This window comes from Ochotona princeps, chromosome 16 (genome assembly GCF_030435755.1).
Source record: "Ochotona princeps isolate mOchPri1 chromosome 16, mOchPri1.hap1, whole genome shotgun sequence".
NCBI lineage: Eukaryota > Metazoa > Chordata > Mammalia > Lagomorpha > Ochotonidae > Ochotona > Ochotona princeps.
The window spans coordinates 7,587,064-7,609,644 of record NC_080847.1 but is presented as its reverse complement, the minus strand read 5'-3'; the positions used below and the strand labels follow the sequence as shown (position 1 = coordinate 7,609,644).

Sequence of the window (22,581 nt, the reverse complement as noted above, 5' to 3'; positions counted from 1 at the left end):
TGGTCGGTGCTGCTGAGCTGGCTAAGCCTGGTTTGAACTGGGCTTTTTTTAAGCAGTAAAATTGGGTCACATTCTTCAACGAGGTTGAGGAATGGAGCAGAATTATATAAATATGCTCTTTATAAGCACTTCTCAAATAGTCACAGAAGGATCCAGTCTTGTAAGTGACTTTGGTTTTGGCAAAAACAGCGTGGTGTTTTTCCAATTGAGAACAATTTAAAACTCGTTAATGCCTACCAACAGCTGGCTTCCGATGACTGTAATTTCATCTGAAAGACCAAACTTCTCTCATTCACTGAAGGGTTCTTGGCATATTATGATTTATTAGTATTAATGTAGCAAGAAGACAAATAGATTTCTATTGCCATTTTTTTCTCTTGTTCCCTGAATAGTAGGCCAAGTTCAGGCGTGTCAGTTGGTATGGAAGAGCCACCGCGGGCTTTTATTTAGCAAAGCAGCTCAGACAATCCAGGAGGGGCATTTGAAATGATGGGGTCCACGCCCTCTGCTGTTTTGCCTTTGGGCTATTAGAAAGGAAGTTTGCACCAATTCTCACTCCCAAAGAGCGGCCACTGGCCTCCCAGGTACTTGCTCAACCAGCACCCAAAGAAGTCACAAGGCTGAGAACATGGGAAGGTTTATCCACCCGTGAGTCCCCTCTCTTCCCCTGGCCAAGTGTGAGTCTCAGTTGCTTGGAGATCTTAAATATTCCATGTTGCCCTATTGCAGGCTATTTCTCAGAACACATTTCAAGTCATTAATTTTAGTCTTGGAGACTCTAAACAGAATATATTTTAAACAAAGTAATAAACAACACACACTAAATAAACCTAACAGGAGGCTTGCCAGTCCAGCAGCAAGCGCAGCTGTGAGCACCGTTGGGCTTCTTGTTGTGTGGGACTCCTGGCCGGGCTGCGGGCCACTTGGCTTCTGCAACCCAGCGATGCACCATGACCCAGCCCTGTGTGGTCGCTCCAAGCATTCAGTCCTTACCCTCAAGTCTTCAAAGACCTTCACACGACAGAATCCTTGAAAACTCAAAGGGCGTGGTGAGCTGTGAGTCTCTATAATGGTATTTTGTTTAAATCCGACATGAGCCATTACCTCTTTTATGACAGTGCAAATCAAAATATTTTTTGTAAGTCAGATATGTCATCGCTTCCCATTTTCAAGTGCTTCCGAGTACCACATGCTTTGGGGGATTGAGTAAGGAAGGGGGTGGTCACAACCTGTGTGTTCCTCCGAGCTGGGCTGGGCTGGGCTGTGGGGTTCAGCGGCAGCTCCGTCTCAACGTGGAAGGAGAAGGCCCCAGCTCAGAGGGGCTGGGGGCGAGATGTGATGCTCAGCTCTTCCTTGTGCATGACTTGCAGCACTGCTGACCGTAGAATTTGTGGTTGCAGACTCCATGCTGAGGCACCAGGCGGCACCAGCTGAAGAGATCGATGCAGGATGGATCTTCTGCAAGAAGAAACAGGAGGGTGTCAGCCAGCATCGTGGGCCTTGGCTCAAGGTGAGACTCCGCTCACTGCAGACAAGACCCAGGGTCCACCTACCGTGGCCCTCTGGGTGAGGTCTTCCCATTGTGTGCCAGGATGATGGGAGGCGAGCGAGGTCGGGACAGACCATGAGAGCAGAAGGGACCATAGCCATTAGCAACACATAAACAGATTGAACATGGCTTTTTAATTCACATCTATTTTTTGGTCAGAGACCAACGTCTGCCTCTCCATCTCCCCAGAGCCTGAAAACTATCAAAGTGGATCATCTAAGGAAAGGAACCCGGAATGAGCCATGAAGAATTTCCTGGTGAGTTTGCAAAACTATAAAATTCAGGCTCAGATCTAGTGAGAGCCTCATTGCTGGCTGGATACTTCAGGAATTTCATAGGAAAAGAGAATGAAAAGGTATAAGTAGGGTGCGAACTGTTTTTGGAATCCATGCACCTGCTCCATGATGCACACTTGACATAAATCAGTGCAAGTACCTTCATGGATTTTAAATGGGCACTCGGGGCCCTCAAACAATCTGCTTCAGGGAGCAAGAGGCCAGCTCTTGCGTAGTCAGGACACCAGCATTTCTGTCCAGCTACCCCATCCCGCATAGGGTCCATTTCAGAGCCATTTTGCAAGTAAGCAAGTGTCAATCAACAGCCATCCTTTCCCAGGTCGTCAGCTTCTCCAGTAAGACAACAGGTGTGATTACCCACTGGCAGCAGCCCGCTGTGCACCCTAGGTTCCTACTCCACAGGGCCTCAGGACCATGGACTGCATGTGAAAGGGTGAGTCAATGCAGACTTCCGAAGCTAGGCTCCAGTCTGTATGAAGGTGCATTGTGTACTTGAAAAGATGTAAGTAAAAACATTATCCTTAGCAGCTGGAATTGTTTTCCTCCTTCAGGTGCCTATAGCCTGGATTCAGCTAGAATCCCTGTACCCAGGCATGACCACAGGCAGACTTTGCACAGGACATGCCTGGTCTTCCACCTTGAGGCTACTGTCTCTTCCTCCAGTACCTCTACACTCTGCCCTAGAATATGGCTTGCCCAAATCTCTGCCCTGTTGCTTTTTCTAAGCTTGCATCCTTTGGCTTCCTTCCTCCAGCCTTGGTTCTTGTTTGGACAACTCCATTTTCTGTACCCTGATGAGTGTCTGCTCTGCTGCCGCTGCAGTCGCAGGAACAACAGCTCCCAAGGTCGGGCTCGCTCTCTCCAATGTGCCGATCCTCCCCGGCACACGGCGCCATTCTCTCTCTCTGCTCGGAATAGTTTTCCTAAGGCTTTGGATAGCTTCTTTGGAACTTGAAGTGTCCATTCCAAGGTTATTTATCAAGAAGACCTTCCTTGAGTAAGTATAAAAAGCAGCGAGTTCCTTCTGCTCCCGGCAGACCGCTGCTGTGCTTTTACCTACATTCATTAGCATTCAGTGTCACTGTGATTACTTACTGCCCATCTGTCCTGTGTAAGGCACAATTCAAGAGCAATGGACGTTAGTCTTTTAATTGCTTTATATGTAGTATTTGAAATAGTCTTTGCCATTTAGTTGCTGCTCACTGTCAACTTGGGGATAAAGATGTTTTGATGGTACAGCCTGGAGAGCTTGCTGGCACATTTGGTAAAAGATCTATGAAACAGACAATAACAACACACCACAGAATTGTGTTGGAATCCCTACAGAAGTGAGGTACTTGGAAATGGGTTTAAGAAGATAGTAAGGTAAACCTGCATCTAAACATTTTTTGTATTTCCATATTACTTTAAATTATACTTCTGGATAAGGAAACTTTTAAGAAGTTCATGGAAAACCAGGAGCAAAAGGTTTTCACTCTGGTACTACAGGGTTTTTTTTTTTTCCAAACTTGTTTTGCAAGCATCATCTACATAGTTGGCTTGAGCCTCATGCCATGGAAGCACTGAAGGCCAAAGCAGACTCCTGAAACCATGTGCTAAGTCCTCGTTTATAAACAAGCCTTCAGCCCTGCTGACAGCAGAATGGAGTCTCGGCAGGTACCTGCCGTTCAGGCTCTGGGGCCCCTGCAGGACAGGCGTGCTGATAAGCCGTCAGGGTCGGTACTCTGATTGCTAACAAATCATTGTTAGAATTCTGCGATTCTTGTCTCCCCACCCTTCAACAGCAAACACTGGCTCAGTCTTCCAAATCGACTGAAATGTAGCAGCTTGCACACCACCACCACGACCTGGCAGAGCCTCCTCCAGCCCTCCCTGGTCCGCAGCAGTTGCCAGTCAGGTGAGTCATGTTCCTATTCCGCCAGCCAGATCCCACGCCTCCACTGGACGTAAATCTGAAGTCCTTGGTGATAAGTGACGGGTCAGCCACTCAGGCTTGCTGTTGCACTAGGTCTGACGCTTCCCTGTGCCAGGAACATTTTTCCAGACAAATGCGTGGCTCGTTCACTCTGCTCTGTTGAGGTCTCTGCTCCATCGTCGCGTCATCACTTTCCTCCCACCTCTTTCCTCCCAGGTACTCTAACTTGCTCGCTGTTACCTTCCACTGCTTTGACACTATATATTTAATGGCTGATTTGTTATTGGTTTCTTTTGCCCCTTGTGTCCTCCAGCACATGATCTGTGCCTGACTCTTCATGAAATAACCCTTTTGATGTCATGTTCACAACCATCCTTCAAAGCAGGCATTATTTTCCAGCCTAGCTACAAACTATTGATTATGGATTCAAATCTGTGGTTTTACTTGGGTCCTTGTCTTTCACATGATAAATGCCGCCGGCTTCCTAAGGAGCAGCTTGTTAAATGCCTACAACTGGGCAGCCGCATGACACTGTACTGTGTCCAGGAGGTCTGCTTACTGCCCTTTGTTAGATTTTAGAGATGAGAAAGAGTCTATATCCAGTAGTTTAATCATGTGCACTCTTCAGGACTGGGGTGTTGAAGCTGGGACTTCAAGGTCAACTACTTGAGCTGTCCCCACTACCTGCTGGGGTCGCTGGGAGTAGAGCTTGTACAAGGTACAAGAACTGGACTAGTTAGTGGTGGCTGGCATGGGTTTGATGACAATGTTTCATGTTATAACAATACTCCAGTATGGAGTGCTTTTCCTAAAGGACTCCTGGAAATGTTTAGTAGGCACTTGCAGGCTTTGAAGGAGTCCAGGGACGCAGGGTGCTTTAACAGCATGTTTCATAAACTCTTGCACTTGCTGATTCAGCCCACTGAGCGAGGGGCAGGACCTACGGCCTCCCCCTCTCCTTGGACCACACTGCAAGATGGCCTTCCTTGCCTCATAGCTGCCCACTGTCAGTTGGTCTTGTAGACCAAGTCTTTGTCTACAGGATGGAAATGAGGGGAAAAATGTGACTCTGCTAAAAATCTACCTTTCTTCCCCAGGTAGGAGTCTGCCAGTGTCCACACAGCTGTGTGGCTTTGAGGAACTGAAACATGAGGTTACTGCTGTAAGACTCCAAAGGAAAACTCATGCACTCTAACTTCGGGCTGAAGGAACAACGCAGTACCAGGATCTAACACCAGGGGGAGCAGCTGTGGAGAACGCAGGAGGTCCTCAGGCTTGGAAGGCCGGCACCATTGCCTAATACTAAGCTGCAGCAGCTAAGCCTGCGGTGGGTATTTCGCATTTTCCTACTTGAACTGAATTTAACTAAAAAGCAGTTACAGTGTGGTGCTGGGTCAAGTATAAGTTTCTGGCAAAGCGTCTCAACTGTGAGCTCCTTGAGCATAGTCGTTTACCAGACAACACTGTCCTTCCCCATTTTAAAGTAAAAAATACTGGCTGAGAGGTCTTGCTCCAGGATTAAGCATTAATCCTGCCAAGCACCATCCACCAGCCTACTTGGTGGGCCCTGGAAGTGTGCAGGGCCCACCATTTCTCCTTGATGTGATCCCTACCCTAAAGTGACGCACAAGCCAGCAGGATGGAATTGGGTAAATGATCTCCAAAGACAATTGCATTGTTGCGTGAGCTTTACCTTTCTTTTCAGGAGCTGGGCAGAAGTTGGTATTACAGGCTCGCAGCACCGGAGGTTTCTGGTGGAGCAGACAGCTGGAGGAAGGGCGCCCCTGGTGGACACAGTGCACGGATCGGGTCTGCACACCTCCACCGCAGGTGACCGTGCACTAGAGGAGAGGCAAGAGGAGTTGAGTGCAGCCGTGGAGTGCACAGTCTGACGGCATCCAGCCCGTGTCAGGACACAGCCAGGCCCTCCGTGGACGTCCCTCTGACACGGGTGAGCCACTGGGTCACATTAGAAGGGCTAGAGACAGCCACGTGACTCATGGAGCTTCTGCAGTTCTGGAACTCCATTCTTTATAAGCACGGGGAGGTAGTCACAGTGTGGAGATGGTTCCATACACGCCCCGTGAGGCGACAGTTAAAGCTGGGACAGCTCTACACCATGTTAAGACTTGGCTGAGCACATTCCATGGTTTCTTAAAAAGTCAGGAATTTGACAACTATCAAGGCCTGTCATTTTTTCAGACTAATCCTGAAGTGTATATGTAATGTCTCCAGTACTTATTTTCTAATATGTAAATATTTGCTTAAAAATATACCAGGGGAGGGCCCGGCAGTGTGGCCTAGTGGCTAAAGTCCTCACCTTGAACGCCCCGGGATCCCATATGGGTGCCGGTTCTAATCCCAGCAGCTCCACTTCCCATCCAGCTCCCTGCTTGTGGCCTGGGAAAGCAGTCGAGGACGGCCCAAAGTTTTGGGACCCTGCACCTGCGTGGGAGACCCGGAAGAGGTTCCAGGTTCCTGGCTTCAGATCGGCGCAGCACCGGCTGTTGCGGCTCACTTGGGGAGTGAAGCATCGGACAGAACATCTTCCTCTCTGTCTCTCCTCCTCTCTGTATATTTGACTTTGTAATAAAAATAAACAAATCTTTAAAAAAAATACCAGGGGAAAATGCAACCCTCTGAATGGACTCTACTTTTCTTGCTGCTTCTCACTGTCCTGCTGCCAGGGTTGGAGTTCTGGAGTCAGCTCCACTCTCAGGTATGTCCATGCGATTAACAACTCATCCCACCCAGGAGCTGCCGAGACTGTCCTGGGAAAGGAAGCAGTGGCAGATACGCTAGGGTTGGGGAACGGATGGCAGGCCTGCTGGCAACTGCGATGAGCAAAATCACACAGTGTTTACCAGTCCACAGCAGTGCCTGGGCCTCCCTGTGTCCTTGGCCTTCTGTCCATCTTTAGAGTTCACATTGCCCCAAGCAAGGTAAGAAGCTAGGGGGAGAAAATGGAATTTAAAGGAAATCCCATTTTGCTGCAAAAAAGTTTAAATGCATGCATTTTGCATAGACTATTTCCAGAACCTTCATGCCCGGGAGCAGCACCTCTCACGCTGGCTCCTGTTTGTTGCGTGCTATGCACAAGGATCTATTCTGGCAGACCTAGAGCCCCCTGCTGCTTGCAACCAAGGTAAGCCAAGATAAACCAAGCTGAGGTGACCACACATTATGCACACTCATTTTGCTGAGGCCCCTGGCAAGAAACTCCTCCCGACCCCACAGCTGGTGTCGGGCTCTGCTGCATGCCTTCTCAGCTTGACCTGTAGGGCCGCTTTATGCGAGAAGACAGAATGCACTTAAAGTACTTAGCACAAGCCCAAGAAATGATCTGACAAAACCTAGCTGCACAATGTAAGAACCAAGGCAGCTAAGACAGGCAGTAGCTTTTCTAAAATACGGAAGCTGACTTTGGTAGGATTAGCAACAGCCAACAGTTTTTGTTACTTGTAAAAGAAAAGCTGCTCTGACATTACTATGCCAATATTATGGATGTGAAAACAGGTTTACAGATAATGGGACCTTCCCAGAGTCCCAGCACCAATGGAATAGGTTCAAGAGCTTGAACCCACTGACTTCACGGCCCCTCTTAAGTGCCCTAAGTGTGCATGCACATACCTGCTGCCAGGGGGAGGAGTACCATCCGGCTGGACGGGCTGGACAAGGCCTTCCACGGCAGCTCTCTTCCAAGTCCAGGAGCGGTTTCTTAACGTTGCGACACCTTCGCTCCGGGAAAGTGAGGAGCTTGCCTTCAAAGGTCCTCTCGCTGCATGTCATTTCCCTCTTCCTCACACCCACACCACAGGTGGCAGAACACTAAAAGCCAAGAAAGGTGGTATCAGAGGGCAGAACTCGGTAGCAAAGGCTGCTGAGCTGATGCGTTCCAACAGACACACACACCAGCCATGGGCAATCCGCTCGTGAGTTCAGAATTACAGCAGCCAAACTGTCGGTTAGGAAATGGGTAAGGTCTACTCCTCGGCATCAGAAGAGTTGAGCTGGGACTGGGAAATACCCAAGGATGTGAGCGGGAGCCCGAAAGAGGATCTGCAGGAGGAACAGGTGCCCAGATGGCTGCTCAGGAGAACTTGAGGGCTCTCCAAAGAGCCGGAGATCTGTGCTACAGAAGTGGGGCACAGACGGGGGCTGAGAGCTCAGTCTAATCAGTAGCTGTTCCTTTAGTCAACCTCACACTGGGCTAAGATATAACTCAGCTGTGTAGGAATTGTAAAAGGGGAGGCTGGTGAACGGATGAGCATGGATATTTTAAAGAGCAGTGGGGGGATGAGTGGGGCTTGGACTGCGTCAGTCCAGTGCCATGTGGCCACACAGTGTGCTGAAGGACAGTGTGCTTCTCCCTTGGTGACGGCTGCCCCACTGCACACAGGCCAGCCAGGCTCAGCCACATACGCAGCCCCAGCTCCTGCCCACAGTACCCGATGACAGGTGATTGAAACTGGGTGAATGTGTTTCAAACTGACACCTTCAGCCATTCGATCACCTCTTAGAAGACACAGGCCAGCAGAGAAGCACAGTGTCACGCCGTCTGCACACAGGCCATGGAGGGAGTGGACGCCTCGGATGCAGTGGGGACAGGCCGGGCCAGGCCGCGCCAGCTCCCGCGAACCTGACCATTCCCCCAGCCGCGGACCTTTTGTCTCCCGTGGCTTAAGTAAAAGCGCTGACATGACACACTGTCCTCTGGATTTAGCTCCTTTTCTTAGGCCTGAAAATTCAAATGAAATTCAAGCCCCAAATGCAGCACTCACCGGTCCCTCCGCCTTCTCTCTAGATATGCTTGCAAACAGCACGTGGCTCTTTGGGGTCAAAGACCCTGCCCCTCTCCACGCCTTAATGACACTTTACCCTCCTCCCCCTGTCAAGACAGGTTGCTATTTTACATTGCTTCCCCTCACTCAAATCCATTACTTTGGCCTTATTTATTTAAAATTCCTGTTGGCTCTTTCATATGTATAGGGCACATAAATTCTTTTCCAAAAGTTCACTACAAGATTACAAGCCTGGTTGGATTTTGGTGTGAAACATTGAAAAGCTAGCTGGGCTGGACTGACCTCCTCCAGCCCAGAACTGTTTCCTACTTACCTGTCAGGTTCAGCCACGGATTGTTCCTGAAGTCTGGCTGGGGTGACCCTGAGCGCTCCACAGTCATCACAGCATCGGCCCTTCCTCCCCACGGTGCCGGGTGTGTGCTGTGTGACATTGTGTGTCCTCTCTGTCCCCGGGCACAGGCCCGATCATCGTGTGCTCAAGCAACCAGGAGGATGGCGGTTGCAGAGCAAGTAGGAGGCACCTGCTGTGTGTGTGTCTGGATGCAGAACATTTCACATCCGCTCCAACAGTGTGCGCACACACGTACCTCGCTCCACGAAGAGGGGGCCCACTGCAGCCGGTTGTTCTTGGGACAGCGCCCCAGCACGCAGCCCTCCTGGGTCTCAGGCCTTGGGGTGTCAGCACACAGGGTCTCAGGGAGCGTGTCAGCCGCAGAGCTTTTACACACAAGCTCTCTCCTCCTCACTCCTCGCCCGCAGGTCTTTGAACACTAGAGAGAAAGGAAAAAAAATATTTGCATGCTTCTTCAAGTTGTCCTCTCCTGGGCAGATGCTGAGAATATGCTAATGCCATGTCTATACACTTTTTAATAGTCAATTGGACCAAATTCCCAATGCAGCTCCTAGGGGCAGGAGGAATCACCCAGACACCCAGAACATTCTGTGACTTGTCCCTAATTTAGTATTCGCCTTCAAGGTTGCAAATGTCCAGTGGCTGCTTGGCCACCCAGAGAGGAAGGCATTAGGTGTATTTGTCAGTAGCCAGAGGTTTGCTCCTGAGGGCACACATGGCAGCCCCACGAGAGGACATTGTAGAACCAGTTCTTTGGCACGAGGCAAGAGCTGAGCTGCTGTCGTCCAGCAAGGACAGCCACATGCGCACAGGGAAGACTATATGGAACCACCGACTAGCATGAAAGAAACAGGTCTGGCGGATGCTCAGATCTTCCCCAACTCTCCTGATGTCTCCAGGCTGCCAACTGGGGAGAGCAGCGAAGTATTCATCGAAAGTCTGAAAATAAATGTGTGCAATGCAAATCCTGGTGGGTAATTTATTCCTCCCTTCTTGACCATCACAAAAGCTCAGGGGAACAGGCCTGGCAGCAAAGCATCTCCCTGCTCTCAGAGGAGTTAGGAACCTGCCAAGGTTGCTGAAGACACTGTGGCTGGAAGCTTGGGTCTGTTCTCCGGGGACATGGCTCCACCCTGGCCTTCACAATCCTGGCTGTCCCTTCTCAGGACCATAGGAGATGTGGCCCCTCATCACAATAGTCAGCTGGCCGCTGCCCTAAACCTGCTTGATGGAATAATGTGAACTGTCTCTGATCATACAGGGTTGGGGGAGGGCCATGGTCACAACCGCCACAGCAGAGAACACTTATTTAATGCCTTCTGTATACTGACATTTCTCACACAGATCAGAGCCAGTGATCCCCCACGCCCTGACAACCTTCTCTGACACAACAGGCATCTCAGATCCTGAGAGCAGAAACGCCTTGGCCCAGACCAGTCACACAGCGGCCAAGCAGTAGGGAAGGACAGACAAGTCAATGTGACCCCAGACCCAATCACGAAATACCTCGTGGCTCTTTCATGTACTGAAGTTCTGAGGGTGACTTGTTATTTAAAGATAATCTAGTCTGAAACTGATTTTCAAATGGTTCAAAGAGGCTCAAATGCTCCTGGAAGAAGACATTTCAGTAACCAGTGCTGTGGGATCCCCCCGAATTTATAGGGGATCCCAAATAGTCATGGGACATGTGCATTTTCTCGTGGTCCCACATAGAAGCATAGATAAGTTCTCAAAAGGAAAAATGTCAACAATCAAAACTCTCCAAATAATTCTACATGACAATTTCAGGCAAATTCCTTCAACTACATCAAAGCTGTTTCCTTGAGGGCCACGTGAAAGCTACCAGTTCACATGGCCCTTAGGCAGGCCTACCACCCACAGCTGGCTGACACAGTCCCCCCAGGCCTGTCTTTCTAGGTCATGATTATTAATGGCAAAGGAAGCATTCAGACTCAATACCACATACTGCTTAGCTTCCCTCCCTCCCATAGATGGTATATTATTTGAACATAACCCTATGCATGCTGCAAGATAACTCTTTCTCTCTCTTGGCCTCTTACTCCCCTAATAGGCACAGTCCTGGCATTTAAGAAACACAGTCTTGGGGCTGGTATTTTGGTGCACGTTAAACTGCTGCTTGTAAAGCCAGCATCCCATACAGCAGTGCTGCCTTGGGTCATGGCTACTCTGCTTCCAATTCAGTTCCCTACATAGGCACCTAAGACAGCTGAAGACACGAATGACTGAGAGTAAATGTTTGGCTTCAGCCTGGCCTACTCCTGGCTATGGCCATTTGGGGAGTGAACCAGTGTACAAAAAAATCTCTCCCCCAACCCTTCTTATCAAATAGAGTATTTAAAAAAATAAAACAATTTTCCTTTGACCTCAGGATGAGTTAATGCATTGCTGAATTCAGTAAGAAGGTGGTACCCTTTGGCTTGATCATTCGGATGATTATTCGTGTGTGTGTGTGTGTGTGTGTGTGTGTGTGTGTGTTTAAGGTGGCAGGTGGGGGGCCCTCCTGCAAAATTGCTCGTCTTCCTGCTTTAGCAGACAGCAAGCAGTCAGCTGAAGGGACACAGTAGGACTGTGTTTCTAAGCAGCAAATGGCAAATGGATCTGTGCCTTCACCAGCCTTGTGACAGCAGGCCTTCCAGTACAAGTGTGTGACACAGCAAACCTCACGTCCACTGCAGCAACAATGAGACCTTCTCTGAGCTACACATTTACTTTGGAAATTCAGTAGCCAGGTCATATGTCGGTCCCCAGACCTTCTAGTCTTTCCCGGCTGTGTTCACTGGTCCATCCTTGATGGCCTGCAGACCCCGGTGTCCTGCCCCAAAGGAGGGTGCTGAGCTCTCAGCCAGGTGCTCTAAAACGTCAGTCCTCCTAAGAATGTAAAAACACGGGGTAAATGCACCTGCTAGGTGTCGCATTAGCTTGATGCCATTTCCAGGAGACAAACAACAGAGAGCTTGTAAGGAGAAGTGATACCTCTCTAATCTCACCACCATCCTCTGGGAGCAAAGAGCGGATGAGTAGGGGACTCTAAGTCCTTTCAAGTTACCTGAGACCAGGGCCCAGGGCTCCACTCTGGCGGGCAGGGCTGGCTGTTGCAGCCTTGAACCTGTGTGGGTGTGCTCACTGGGCACAGGGAGTGCAGCACGGCTTCCTCCTTTCGGAAAGGCTTCTTCTGCACGCACTGGATCTTCCGGCTCTGCTGGCCGCCGGCGCACGACTGGCTGCATGCGCTCCATTCTCCCGGCATCCAGCTTGCAGCGAGAAACAACGACCTGCAGTGAGTCTGAGACCTTGCACTGTCACTTCCAAAGCAGCTAGTGTGAAAGGGGATCACCGCGTGAAAGCCCAACATCTATTTCGGCACCAGTAGGAATCACTCATGCTAACGGGTCTTTGATAGATTTTGAAGCCTATGGGCAAGGTGGCCCATATGTAACACCAGTCATCACATACAGTCACTGCTCAGCTCCAGAGGAAAACACAATTCTGTCTTCTGCATGAGAGGAAGAGGGAGAGGGGGAGGGAGTGCGCCACATCTGAGCTGATCCAAAGTCTGGAGCCAGGAGCCAGGAGCTTCTTCCAGGCCTCCCTTGTAGGTGCAGCGTCCCAAACACCCTCCATTCCTATCCCGAACCACTCGGAACTCGACCGAGTCTCCACATGGGATGCCAGAGCTTGCAGGAGGAAGATTAGTCTGTCGAGCCACTCCACTAATCTCAAAATTAATACACATTTTTAAAAATTAAAAAGAGAAAGGAATTTTGATTTAAAAGATGATGTAGAGCCCGGCGGCGTGGCCTAGTGGCTAAAGTTCTTGCCTTGAACTCCCCGGGATCCCATATGGGCGCCGGTTCTAATCCCGGCAGCTCCACTTCCCATCCAGCTCCCTGCTTGTGGCCTGGGAAAGCAGTCGAGGACGGCCCAGTGCATTGGGACACTGCACCCGCGTGGGAGACCCGGAAGAGGTTCCAGGTTCCCGGCTTCAGATCGGCGCGCACCGGGCCGTTGTGGCTCACTTGGGGAGTGAATCATCGGACGGAAGATCTTCCTCTCTGTCTCTCCTCTCTGTGTATATCTGGCTGTAATAAAATGAATAAATCTTTAAAAAAAAAAGATGATGTACAGTCCTCATATTTGCACAATTACTTGTATTCTCCAAGATGTGAAGAAACAATTAGTTTTAACAATTGCTTAGGGAAATGGTATGTCTATCAATTTTTTATGACACCATCATTTTTATGACAAATATGATGAGTAAGAGTTCTAGAAAAACCAGTGTTTTTGCCCGATGTGCCTGGCCTTCCACACTGGGCTGCAGGCTCACTTCTCATTACCCCCTCCTCCTCCACCCCACACCTCACTCCACACCCCTCCACTATCCATTTGACCCCACAGTGCATCTGTTTTCAAATATTTAAACACTGCACTGACTTTCCACTGCTTCTTTCTAATCCACCCCTTTCCTTCAGCTGTGGGTTCCCTGGTGGCAGCAAGCCAATGCTACTGAGCTCGGTGCTCTCAGCCCTCAGCTCAGGGCTGACCCAGTGTAAATGTTTACGACCTGGTTGTTGCCAGAGGAATTAACAGGCCGAGCTCAGATAAACCCACTCTTAGGCTCTGGTAGACTAGGCTTTTTGTTCTAGCATACCCCCAGAGACCAAGTCTCAGAAAAGCCCCATGATTCCAGCAGAACATACGGAGAAGCCAGGGAGCGGGGCAATCCCTCCCTGTCTCCACTCCCACATGAGGCTCATCACAGGGAGCCGCTGTGCTTTGAGAGGGCTAGTACGTTTGTAACGGGGCAAACTGCTGTTTCTACAGGCAGCTCATCGGTTTTAAGAGTGGGCCTAGCTTCAACTCTCTCTTTCCATGGATGTGCACCTAATTCAGTTCCTTTCTGTGGCTGGCTGGAATAACCACAGAGTGGCAGGATGCTCAAAGTCAGCACATGCCAGCTGACTGTGCAAACACACACCCACACCGCCACCACCACCACCTCCACCTCCACTACGCAAGGGTTAGATTACTCTCTAAAGGCCAATAGCACTGTGTGGTCATCACCTTTTAGAATTAATGGAATGCTTTTAAAACAGCTATATAGAAAAATGTATGTCTTGTTGTCTTCCTTGTGCTCGGGATACAGCTGCTTCCAGACCTTAAGAAAAAACTGGGTTGGCAGTTGATTGCTAAACTGAAACCCAAATGATTATGACAAATACACTATTAGTTACAAGGAAAAACTATGTATGTGTATAGAAAAGCGATGGTGTAAGATGATGGCATTACCGCAAACCCAACAGTACTTATGAAGACGCTCTGAAACCCTGGCCCAGCTCAACCCATTCCATCTAACTGTGTTTGGCAAAAGATAAACGAGACTAAGAAGAGACTCCATTTGGCTGGGCAGATGACTTAAAACTGGTGTCCAAACAATAGTGTGGCTTAAACCAATCCAAGAAGAAACCCCGTGGGCTCACCATTAGTGCGGTGTCACCACTTGGCATGTCCCTCTTTTTATTTTGTATCTTGCTACTGTGTAATTTGCCTTTGGGGTTTCATGGTCTGCACAGTATTATGATTTTTAAATTCTTGGATGATTTATATGAAAAGTTAGGTATACGACCACATGTACATTTAAGTAAAATAGGATTCTGTATCATTTAAATATACGTTTAAGTTCAGAAGGAGAGATCTCCTTGCAGAAGATTTTAAACTACCCAAAGTTGGGTTTGCACAGCCAAAGTGAGTGAGTGAAGCAAATTCCTTTTTTTGTTTGTTTTCAAATCAGATTTCAACTTCTACCATCTTTTTTTTTTCTACTCCTATTTTAAGAATTGCCACTACCATTTGAATCACTTTTGACATGGCCTTTCACAACCGCTTAGCAATACTAAAGCCACTCACGCGCACATTTCCGGTGACTTACTAGGCTGGGCAGGAGAAAGCATTGCACATCCTGGGTTCAGTGGCCGGCCTGGTTCTGGCATTGCAGAACGTGGAATTGACTTGCAGTGTGTGATCTCGTAAGCAGACGGCTTTTATGCTGATATAACCTGCGAAGACACCAGTGACCACACAGTAAAAATGGTCAGGAGAAGCAGCTCCACATGGTTTGCAAGCTCAGCTTCTCATCTACCTCTGGATCCAATATTTTACATACAGGATGAAAATCCAAATCTTATATCAAAACACCTCCTTTTGAGAAAGTCTGCAAGCTGAGTTCCATTTTTCTGAGATAATACCTTTTGTACTTTAGTAACTTTCACATACAAATTCTTAGTTCAAGGGTGATGTGTACCGTAGAACCACAAAGTGGTAAATCCAAACTCTTGAAAACAGAGCGACTCTAAGGAGACACCTCTAGGAGGCTGCACAATGAGTTTGTGCACTGGTTTGCTTAATCACAGCGGCATTTAACTTGCAACAGTCAGCAATGTGTTCTATAGGATGTAAATGAACCTGCCTTCTCTCACGCCAGGACCATCACTGAGTTGTAGGCAGGAATTGCCCGAGCAAGGCTGGGGCGCAATTCCACAACAGACTTCTCTCGCCTACTCCTCTGGCTTGGATTGAATCCCTGTCAGTGGGGACTGAATCTGATCCCCCTCCTTCCTCAAGCACCGTGCTGTCCCTGCAATCCCCAGCCGCTGTTGGAGACATTCTCACGCAAAGCTGCTCACCATGCAAAAGAACAGAGGGTGAAGATACTGTGCAAAAGAATACATAATTCTTACATGTGTCTATCAAATGTGCATATCATGCACAGGAAAAAAATGGGTTGCTACAAAGTAACAAAAACTGGCTGTGTGCATACTTGCTTCCAAAAGAAGGCAGCTAACAATGCCTGGCTCACCTAAAATGTGTGACATTTTTTTGCCATCTAAATAAAACGGTTTTTTCCCCTACTTGGGGGACGGTCACTCGCATTACTTCTCAGACTTCACTTCTCTGCAGCAAGAGGCCGCCCTGGCCTCTCCCGGGGGCCTGAGGAGACACAGTGGCACCGCAGCCATGTTACAGTGCTTGTTTTCACTTGGTTTTGCGTGTGTTCTCATGTGTCTCGACTTTACTTTCACTAGGTCCCAGTGGAAGATTTATAACAGCAGAAAAGTCAGGATTTGGCTAAACTGTGATCCAGAAGTTGAGAAAACAGATACTCGTAAATCCATTTTAGACAAGGAGTCTTCAAAAATGTCATGGAAAAGGTGTATATGGAAAAAACTATGCATGGATTTCAAAGCGGTTTTGGACCAACAGAAACTTATCTTGTAATTCAATCTTGTGGGAAGTGTCTGATGTACTGTCTCATTCATAAGCTAATGCAACTCAAACATCTCCCTCAGATGCTTCAGATGTGTGGCTCTGGAACCCTGCTTGCGGGCCACTTGAGCAGCGTCAGAGTTGGTTCCTAGCTACATGGGACAAGCCTCTAACAGTGTGTTGCCACTGGCTTCCTACAGCCCTGGTGCCATTAACGACGGGTCTTTGTTGGCTTATTCCCCAAGCAGCGTCCACACAGCTGCAGTGAAAAAGTCTGTTTTAAGCAGAGACAGCCACTTGGCAGTCAGAAAGACACCATGGACTACCTCCGCCGCAGGAGACGGAGCAGTGGGAGTGCACGGTACTCCAGGCGTGGCGCTGGCGTTCGGCGGCTTGCTGTGTGCCATTCACGGTCCTCGGAAGTGCATATTTCCAAGCTATCCCTGGATTTTTGCCTTGCATCAGAATCTGGACAGGATAAGATAAAAATCAGAGATCAAAGTACAGGTCAGACTCTGGAATTCCAGAAACATTGCTGAACATTTTCAACATACTACTATGATGTTGGTACCTTCACGTTGCTTGATTTGTTTCCAAATAGGCTTCATGTTTTTTTAAAGTTTTCCCATAGTATTTAAAATGCATTCTTTTCTAGGATCAAACTTATGATTTGGACAGCTGCTGGAAAAGGATGTGATTCTGACATTTGCCCTTGGCTCAGAACCCTCAACTTGGGGTGCACCCATTAATAAAGCCATCTGTGCATTAAAATGAAGAAAACTTAGTTGTGTTCTAGGATTTCAGTCCTAACTTAGAAGCCCAGCGTGACAGACACACACTCAGTAATACCTCACAGACACTAGTGGAAGCTGAATCTGCATAAATACCTTAGGTGCCCTAACTTGAGTCACATCTTAGCAAGCTCTGTCCCAGGTACCAGAGGCAGCTGGGCATGAGAAGCCCTCCAGACACCACAGACTGCCCCACTTAGAGTCCACAATGCTAGACTCACAGTGGTTTCTAAGAGTTTCCACAGATAATTCAGCCAAAGAGAATGTGTGTATCAATTATGTCCTAGGACATGCAGGTAAGAGAAAAGAAGTGTGACTAGAATTAGAGATTGGCAATCCATGTAGCAGAACGGACTTAACCCCCGAGGTCTTACCACTGCAATAATAATATCGAACACTTTCTATGTGTCCGACACTCACCGTGCATTAGAAAATGCATAGAATATACAGTAACTCCAAACATTCTTCTAACAACTCAGCAATGTAGTGGCCTGTTTTTTTTTTCAGTGAGAAAAACCAAGACGACAGAGAACTTAGGCAAGATCAAACACATGATGAGAGGATGAGCTGAAATAAAACCGCACATAAAGATGTAACCTCGTTTTTTTAATGTGGCCCAAAACAGATCTGTCTCCTTGATGTCCTCCCCTTTTAACTACTTCTTTCTCTTCCTTGGATAAAAATAGCTTTTTTTCCCCCTCTCCATGAGTCTTGTGGAAATTCATTCACACCAGAACTGGGCACTCATGTCCAAAACACAGAGTTGGTTTCCAGTTAAAATTAGGAACCGCTGGCTCTAGCTCCGTTTGGTGGAAAGCTCGCCTTGAAGTGGGGAAGCTCGCCTCAAAGGTCCTTTGTTATGCCAGACCCCTCTTTGGCATGCTACCAAACACAGTCCATTTTGCTATCAGCTGAAGCACCTGCAGAAACATTACGGCTAATGTTTGTCTTATGGTGGCATGGACATTGCTTCACAGTGCCAAAACCCAACTGATTTGCCTCCCAGTAACAACCAACATGCTCACAGGTGAATCTGCCCCCTCTGCCATCCAAAACACAATCCAAACCAAAACAGGGCAGTGCCATTCAGACAAGTAGTGAGTTCTCATGGGTCAGAATTAAAAGTTGCTTCCTAACCTGAGTCCCAGGCAGGGATCCTGCAACTCTGAAGATGCTTCTAGTCTTAGCTTTTCCTATTTTTGCAGCTAGGTCATACAACTAGTTCTGGGAATCACACGTTCAACTTCACATGACTTTTCACTTGTCTGGAATCCATGTTGTATTTTCTCATTTGGGGTCCCCTCAGTGTTTCCTGTTATAGTTGTTATACAATGTAAAGGCAATGTAGAAATGAAAGCTTTGGTAGTAATCAAACTAGAATTTCGAAGTTTTATAATTGGACGCTACTCTTGATGCTGCTTGAAATTGCCTTCTAAAAACAAAGAATGCAGAGTAATTTCGGCTGTAATGACCACAGATGCACCGTGCTGAAACCAGGAACCCATAGCTTTTCTTCTGATCTCCCATGTGGGTGCAGGGCCCAAGCACCTGGGCCAACTCCCACTGTTTTCTCAGATACATTAGTAAGGAGTTGGATCAGACAGGCACCAATGCCTCTCTGGGCTGCCAGGATCTCAGGCAGCAGCTTGTCCTGCAAGGCCATGACGCTGAACCACTGCTTCACAACTCAGCTCTATTGCTACTTCCATTAAAGCAGTTATCTTGCACCTAACACTTCTGGGGGACTGACATGGTGACCCTCAGGATCAAACTGCAGCAGATGGCAAGCCTACTCAATTGTCTATTGCAAAGTCCATCTGCACATCCGTACCCACAGACTCCTTTGCCCTACCATCGTGGAGGCTGTTCCTCCTGGGCTCCTTGTCCAAATCCATGTCTGTCACCGAGCAGCAATTCCATCTTCCCTCACCTACTGTAGGACATCACCACTACAGCTGCCAGCCCTCTGCCATGCCCTGTCTAGTGGGTCATTCCCACGAGCATGCCAACACGCTGCCATTCACCCTGTGAAGAAAAAGAATTGATTCCATGCGCTTACTCAGTCCCTCAGCCCCTCGAGTGGAGTGAATGCCCAACAGTTCCGTATCAACATACACACTGAACTCACCCCGGCCTTTCCTGTCCCACGAAGACTGCGCCTCCCTCAGCCTTCCCTGTCTCAGGAAACAGCCACCTGTCCTGGGAATTGTCATGCCTCCCACCCGCCAAATGAATCACTTTCACTTTCTTTTTTTCCCCCTCCCACCCCACATTTCATGGATCAAGAGATCTCATTCTTTTGAATTTGAACCTCTTTCCTGTGTTAGCACCTGTACTGCGACTGGCGCTGATCCAAGCAGCCACTGTCTGTGAAGCCTCAGGGAGGCCCCTGCCAATGGCCTTCAGGAAGCAGAACTGTCGCCCCCAGAGGTGAAAAAGAGGGACCCACGAGGGAAACAGAGCAATCACAGTTTGCAAGGCAGGTTAAGAACCAAGTGCAGAGGGAACACAGGTGCTTGTGTGACACGAGCGAGGACCATCACATCACGCCATCACCTAAGGCAGCTTCAGGGCCGTCACCATGACCGGATCTCGATGGTGATGTTGGCCGAGCAGCCACAAAGCCAACAAAGAGACCTTGAGGTGTCTTTGAGGATTTTTAATTTTAGTCCCCAAAAGGGAAAACCAGTTATACTGTGTTTCCTACTTTCCCTTCCTGACAAGTGGAAACATGAAAAGACATGCAGGGAAGTAACATTCTGGGAGCTCAAGGTAAGGAAAACACTGCGGGGAGTATTTCAAGCACGAAGGTTGAACACATGCACGCCCCATTATAAAAGTGATTTTAAAATGTATGTGGCTAGCCAAAGCAAGAAGAGAAGTAGCTTCTACAATTTACTATAAATGTTCATAGGAACATGTAATTTCAAATCACTAACTCATAAACTATATAGTAGCTGGCTATGTGTGTGTTGCTCTTACAGCTTTACAGGCAGTAGCATCCACAACATACTATTTCTATTTTATTTGCTGAACATCGTAATACGCTCAGTGAATGTATAAGTGAATGTCTGCAGCTTCACAAAGCCAAATAGCTCAAAACTGACTCTAACGCCTCAGTAGCCATAAATTCACGTAGTTTTACATGTGTAATCCCGTAGGCGGAGTGAGGATATTTATAGAAGCCAGCAAAAAGCTGAGAACTTGTTCTTGCATGACCTCAGACATTTCACAAACGGACCAACCAATACCATCTATATAAAAGAACGTGGATGAACATATTATTTCTCAATGGTAAAAAATTTTTCTGCCCTTTTTTCTCCCACATTAAGGAGACAACTGAGGACAACACGTGCAGCAGCCACCCTCCTCTCCTCCTGTCTGGTGTCCCCTAGAAACAGTCTGTGCTCTCGGGGCACGCGAGTGTCGCATGCCTCTCCTTTAGCCCTCTCCTCAAAAAGACTGAAAGACGTCTAAGAAACCAACTGCACTCTCAGGGAAGCTTCAAAGTTTGCAAAAATTGGTGCAAAATGAAGGCACAAGGCCCTTGATGAAAGAAAGTTGAGAATTTCAGGATGGCAGTAAGGGCACTGAAGCCAACACAGACCCATCCTCTACCCCTGTGCAGGTCCCATGCCCACAAAGCCAGCCTTGCCCAACTGTAAGGTCTGTGGTTTCTCACCCAGACCCAATTTTAAACGAAATCAATCACCCCCCCCCACACACACACAATGTCTCAATGGTCCTGTGTTGACACTACCTTCTCCCTGTCTCCAAGGGTGAGGCCCGGAGTCCCCAGTTAAGTGGCCTTCTTTATACCCAAGTGCCTCTGTGCGACCATCACTGCACACAGCCTCTGTCTGGGAAACAGGTGGATCCTTAACATGTGCACAACCACATGACTGAGGTCCGTCCCTCTTCCTGAATGCGGGGCACATGTCTCAGGTCATACATGATTTGGCAACGACAGCTCCCATCAGTCACACCAACATTTTCTGCAACCACACCAAGAAGAGTCCCGTGCCATTATCAGCACTGAAGAAGTCAACCCCACCCCCTTCTCCCCGCCCCCAGGTCTCAGAAGCACCCCCACTGCTCTCAACATTGGCACAATGTCATAGTTATGCCACTTCCGAGCCAGCCCGTGCCACATGTCAGCCGGCACAGTCAAGCTGTTAAGTGCACACATTTGGAAAGACCGCCCGGGATTCCGTCTACTTAGCTGGACTTTGGCCAGAAAGCTTTCCAGCCAACTGGCATCGGGGCTCTAATTTACAGCTGGAAAGCGCCCTCCTTAAACGCTTCCAGGTCCTGGGAGAACGTTTCATGTCCACCTTTAACACACAAACCACCTGACTTCAGACACAACACTCAGCAGCTTTTGGCCACAGTGTGTACAGCTATAAAATTTACAGCTTCTTAAGCTGGAAAACCACAGACAGGCAGGGTGGGAGGGGGTCTACCAAGAGCCCCCAGAAGCAAAGGGGTGCAGGGTCTGCTTGGGGCACACAAGGTTAAAACAAAGGACACTTGGAGATATTTTGAGCAAATACACAGGTTTTTTTTTTCTCTCACTTTCCAACTTTAACATGAAAATCATACATTCCTTGAGCTGGTTCTGTACACCTGTACAGTTGTCATTATTTAGGACTTTGAGGAACTTGTCCTAATTTTCTCATGGAAGTCAATCAAATATTTATGGACAGTTTATAGAAACCTACTTCCCACCGAGTGCCTGCTGGAAGGCTCATGGCGAACCCTCGGTAATGCACGCGGTTGCTTCAGCGGCAGCACCAGCAATCCCTGTGGAACGTTCTCGGTGTGTCAGGAGAATCCTTGTGCACGCATGCTCTCATTTACAACAGGAACTGGAGCAGTCACTTCGCACAGCAGTTAAGGCATCTAGTACCCGGGTTCCACAGATGCTCAGCCACCTGCTAAGGCCAACCTTGGGAGACAGTGGGGATGGGAAACATGACTGCGCTTCTGCCGCCCGCACCAGAAGCCAGGACTAACTTTCCAGTCCAGCCTTTGGCATGGCCCCATCCTGTAAGGTGTAGGCAATTTCAGGAGTGAACCAGTGGATGCAACTCTCATGTACACCCACACGTACTGTTTTAAATGCAATTTTGAAAAATGAATAGTAATATTACAAAGGAGGCACTAGACTACTCCGACAGTACAGCTGAGCGAGCCAGCATTCGCAGCTGTGTGACGTGGCAGTATTGTTCCTTAGCTCCTCAGAGGTGACTAACACTGACGCACTGTCACTTAACTCTTGGCTGCCTCTCAGCTTTGACAACACCATGTGCAGGCTTCCCATGCAAAGACTTAAGAATGCCATTAACTATGCAGGGATGACTTTACTTGGAGTCAACAGCACGTTACAACAGCATTGCAGGTGGCGGCTTTCCCCACTGTACCATGACACCAGTCCCAGATTATGGGATTTTTCATCTCATCAACCCGTTTTCCTGGACATTTGGTCCCGAGTCCCCACTTCTGCAACAGACACACAATAGACTTTACAGATTGGGCTTTCCTTGCAAAATCTCAAATTACATATGTCATGTCTCACAGAAAGGATTGTTTTGG

The 22,581-nt window shown here is 48.3% G+C and overlaps 1 protein-coding gene across 1 annotated transcript in view; it reads right to left on the bottom strand.

Moving 5' to 3' along the window:
- Positions 1-1,342: 1,342 nt before the first annotated feature.
- The window catches only part of ADAMTS18 (ADAM metallopeptidase with thrombospondin type 1 motif 18), a 117,520-nt gene continuing 96,281 nt past the window's right edge, over positions 1,343-22,581 (bottom strand). Inside the window, exons 16-22 of the mRNA XM_058674824.1 lie at positions 16,522-16,663; positions 14,862-14,988; positions 11,982-12,186; positions 9,150-9,332; positions 7,391-7,588; positions 5,454-5,601; positions 1,343-1,458 (exon numbers count right to left, since the gene is read on the bottom strand). Coding sequence (XP_058530807.1) covers positions 1,343-1,458; positions 5,454-5,601; positions 7,391-7,588; positions 9,150-9,332; positions 11,982-12,186; positions 14,862-14,988; positions 16,522-16,663 — 1,119 coding nt within the window. The remainder of the gene's footprint in view (positions 1,459-5,453; positions 5,602-7,390; positions 7,589-9,149; positions 9,333-11,981; positions 12,187-14,861; positions 14,989-16,521; positions 16,664-22,581) is intronic.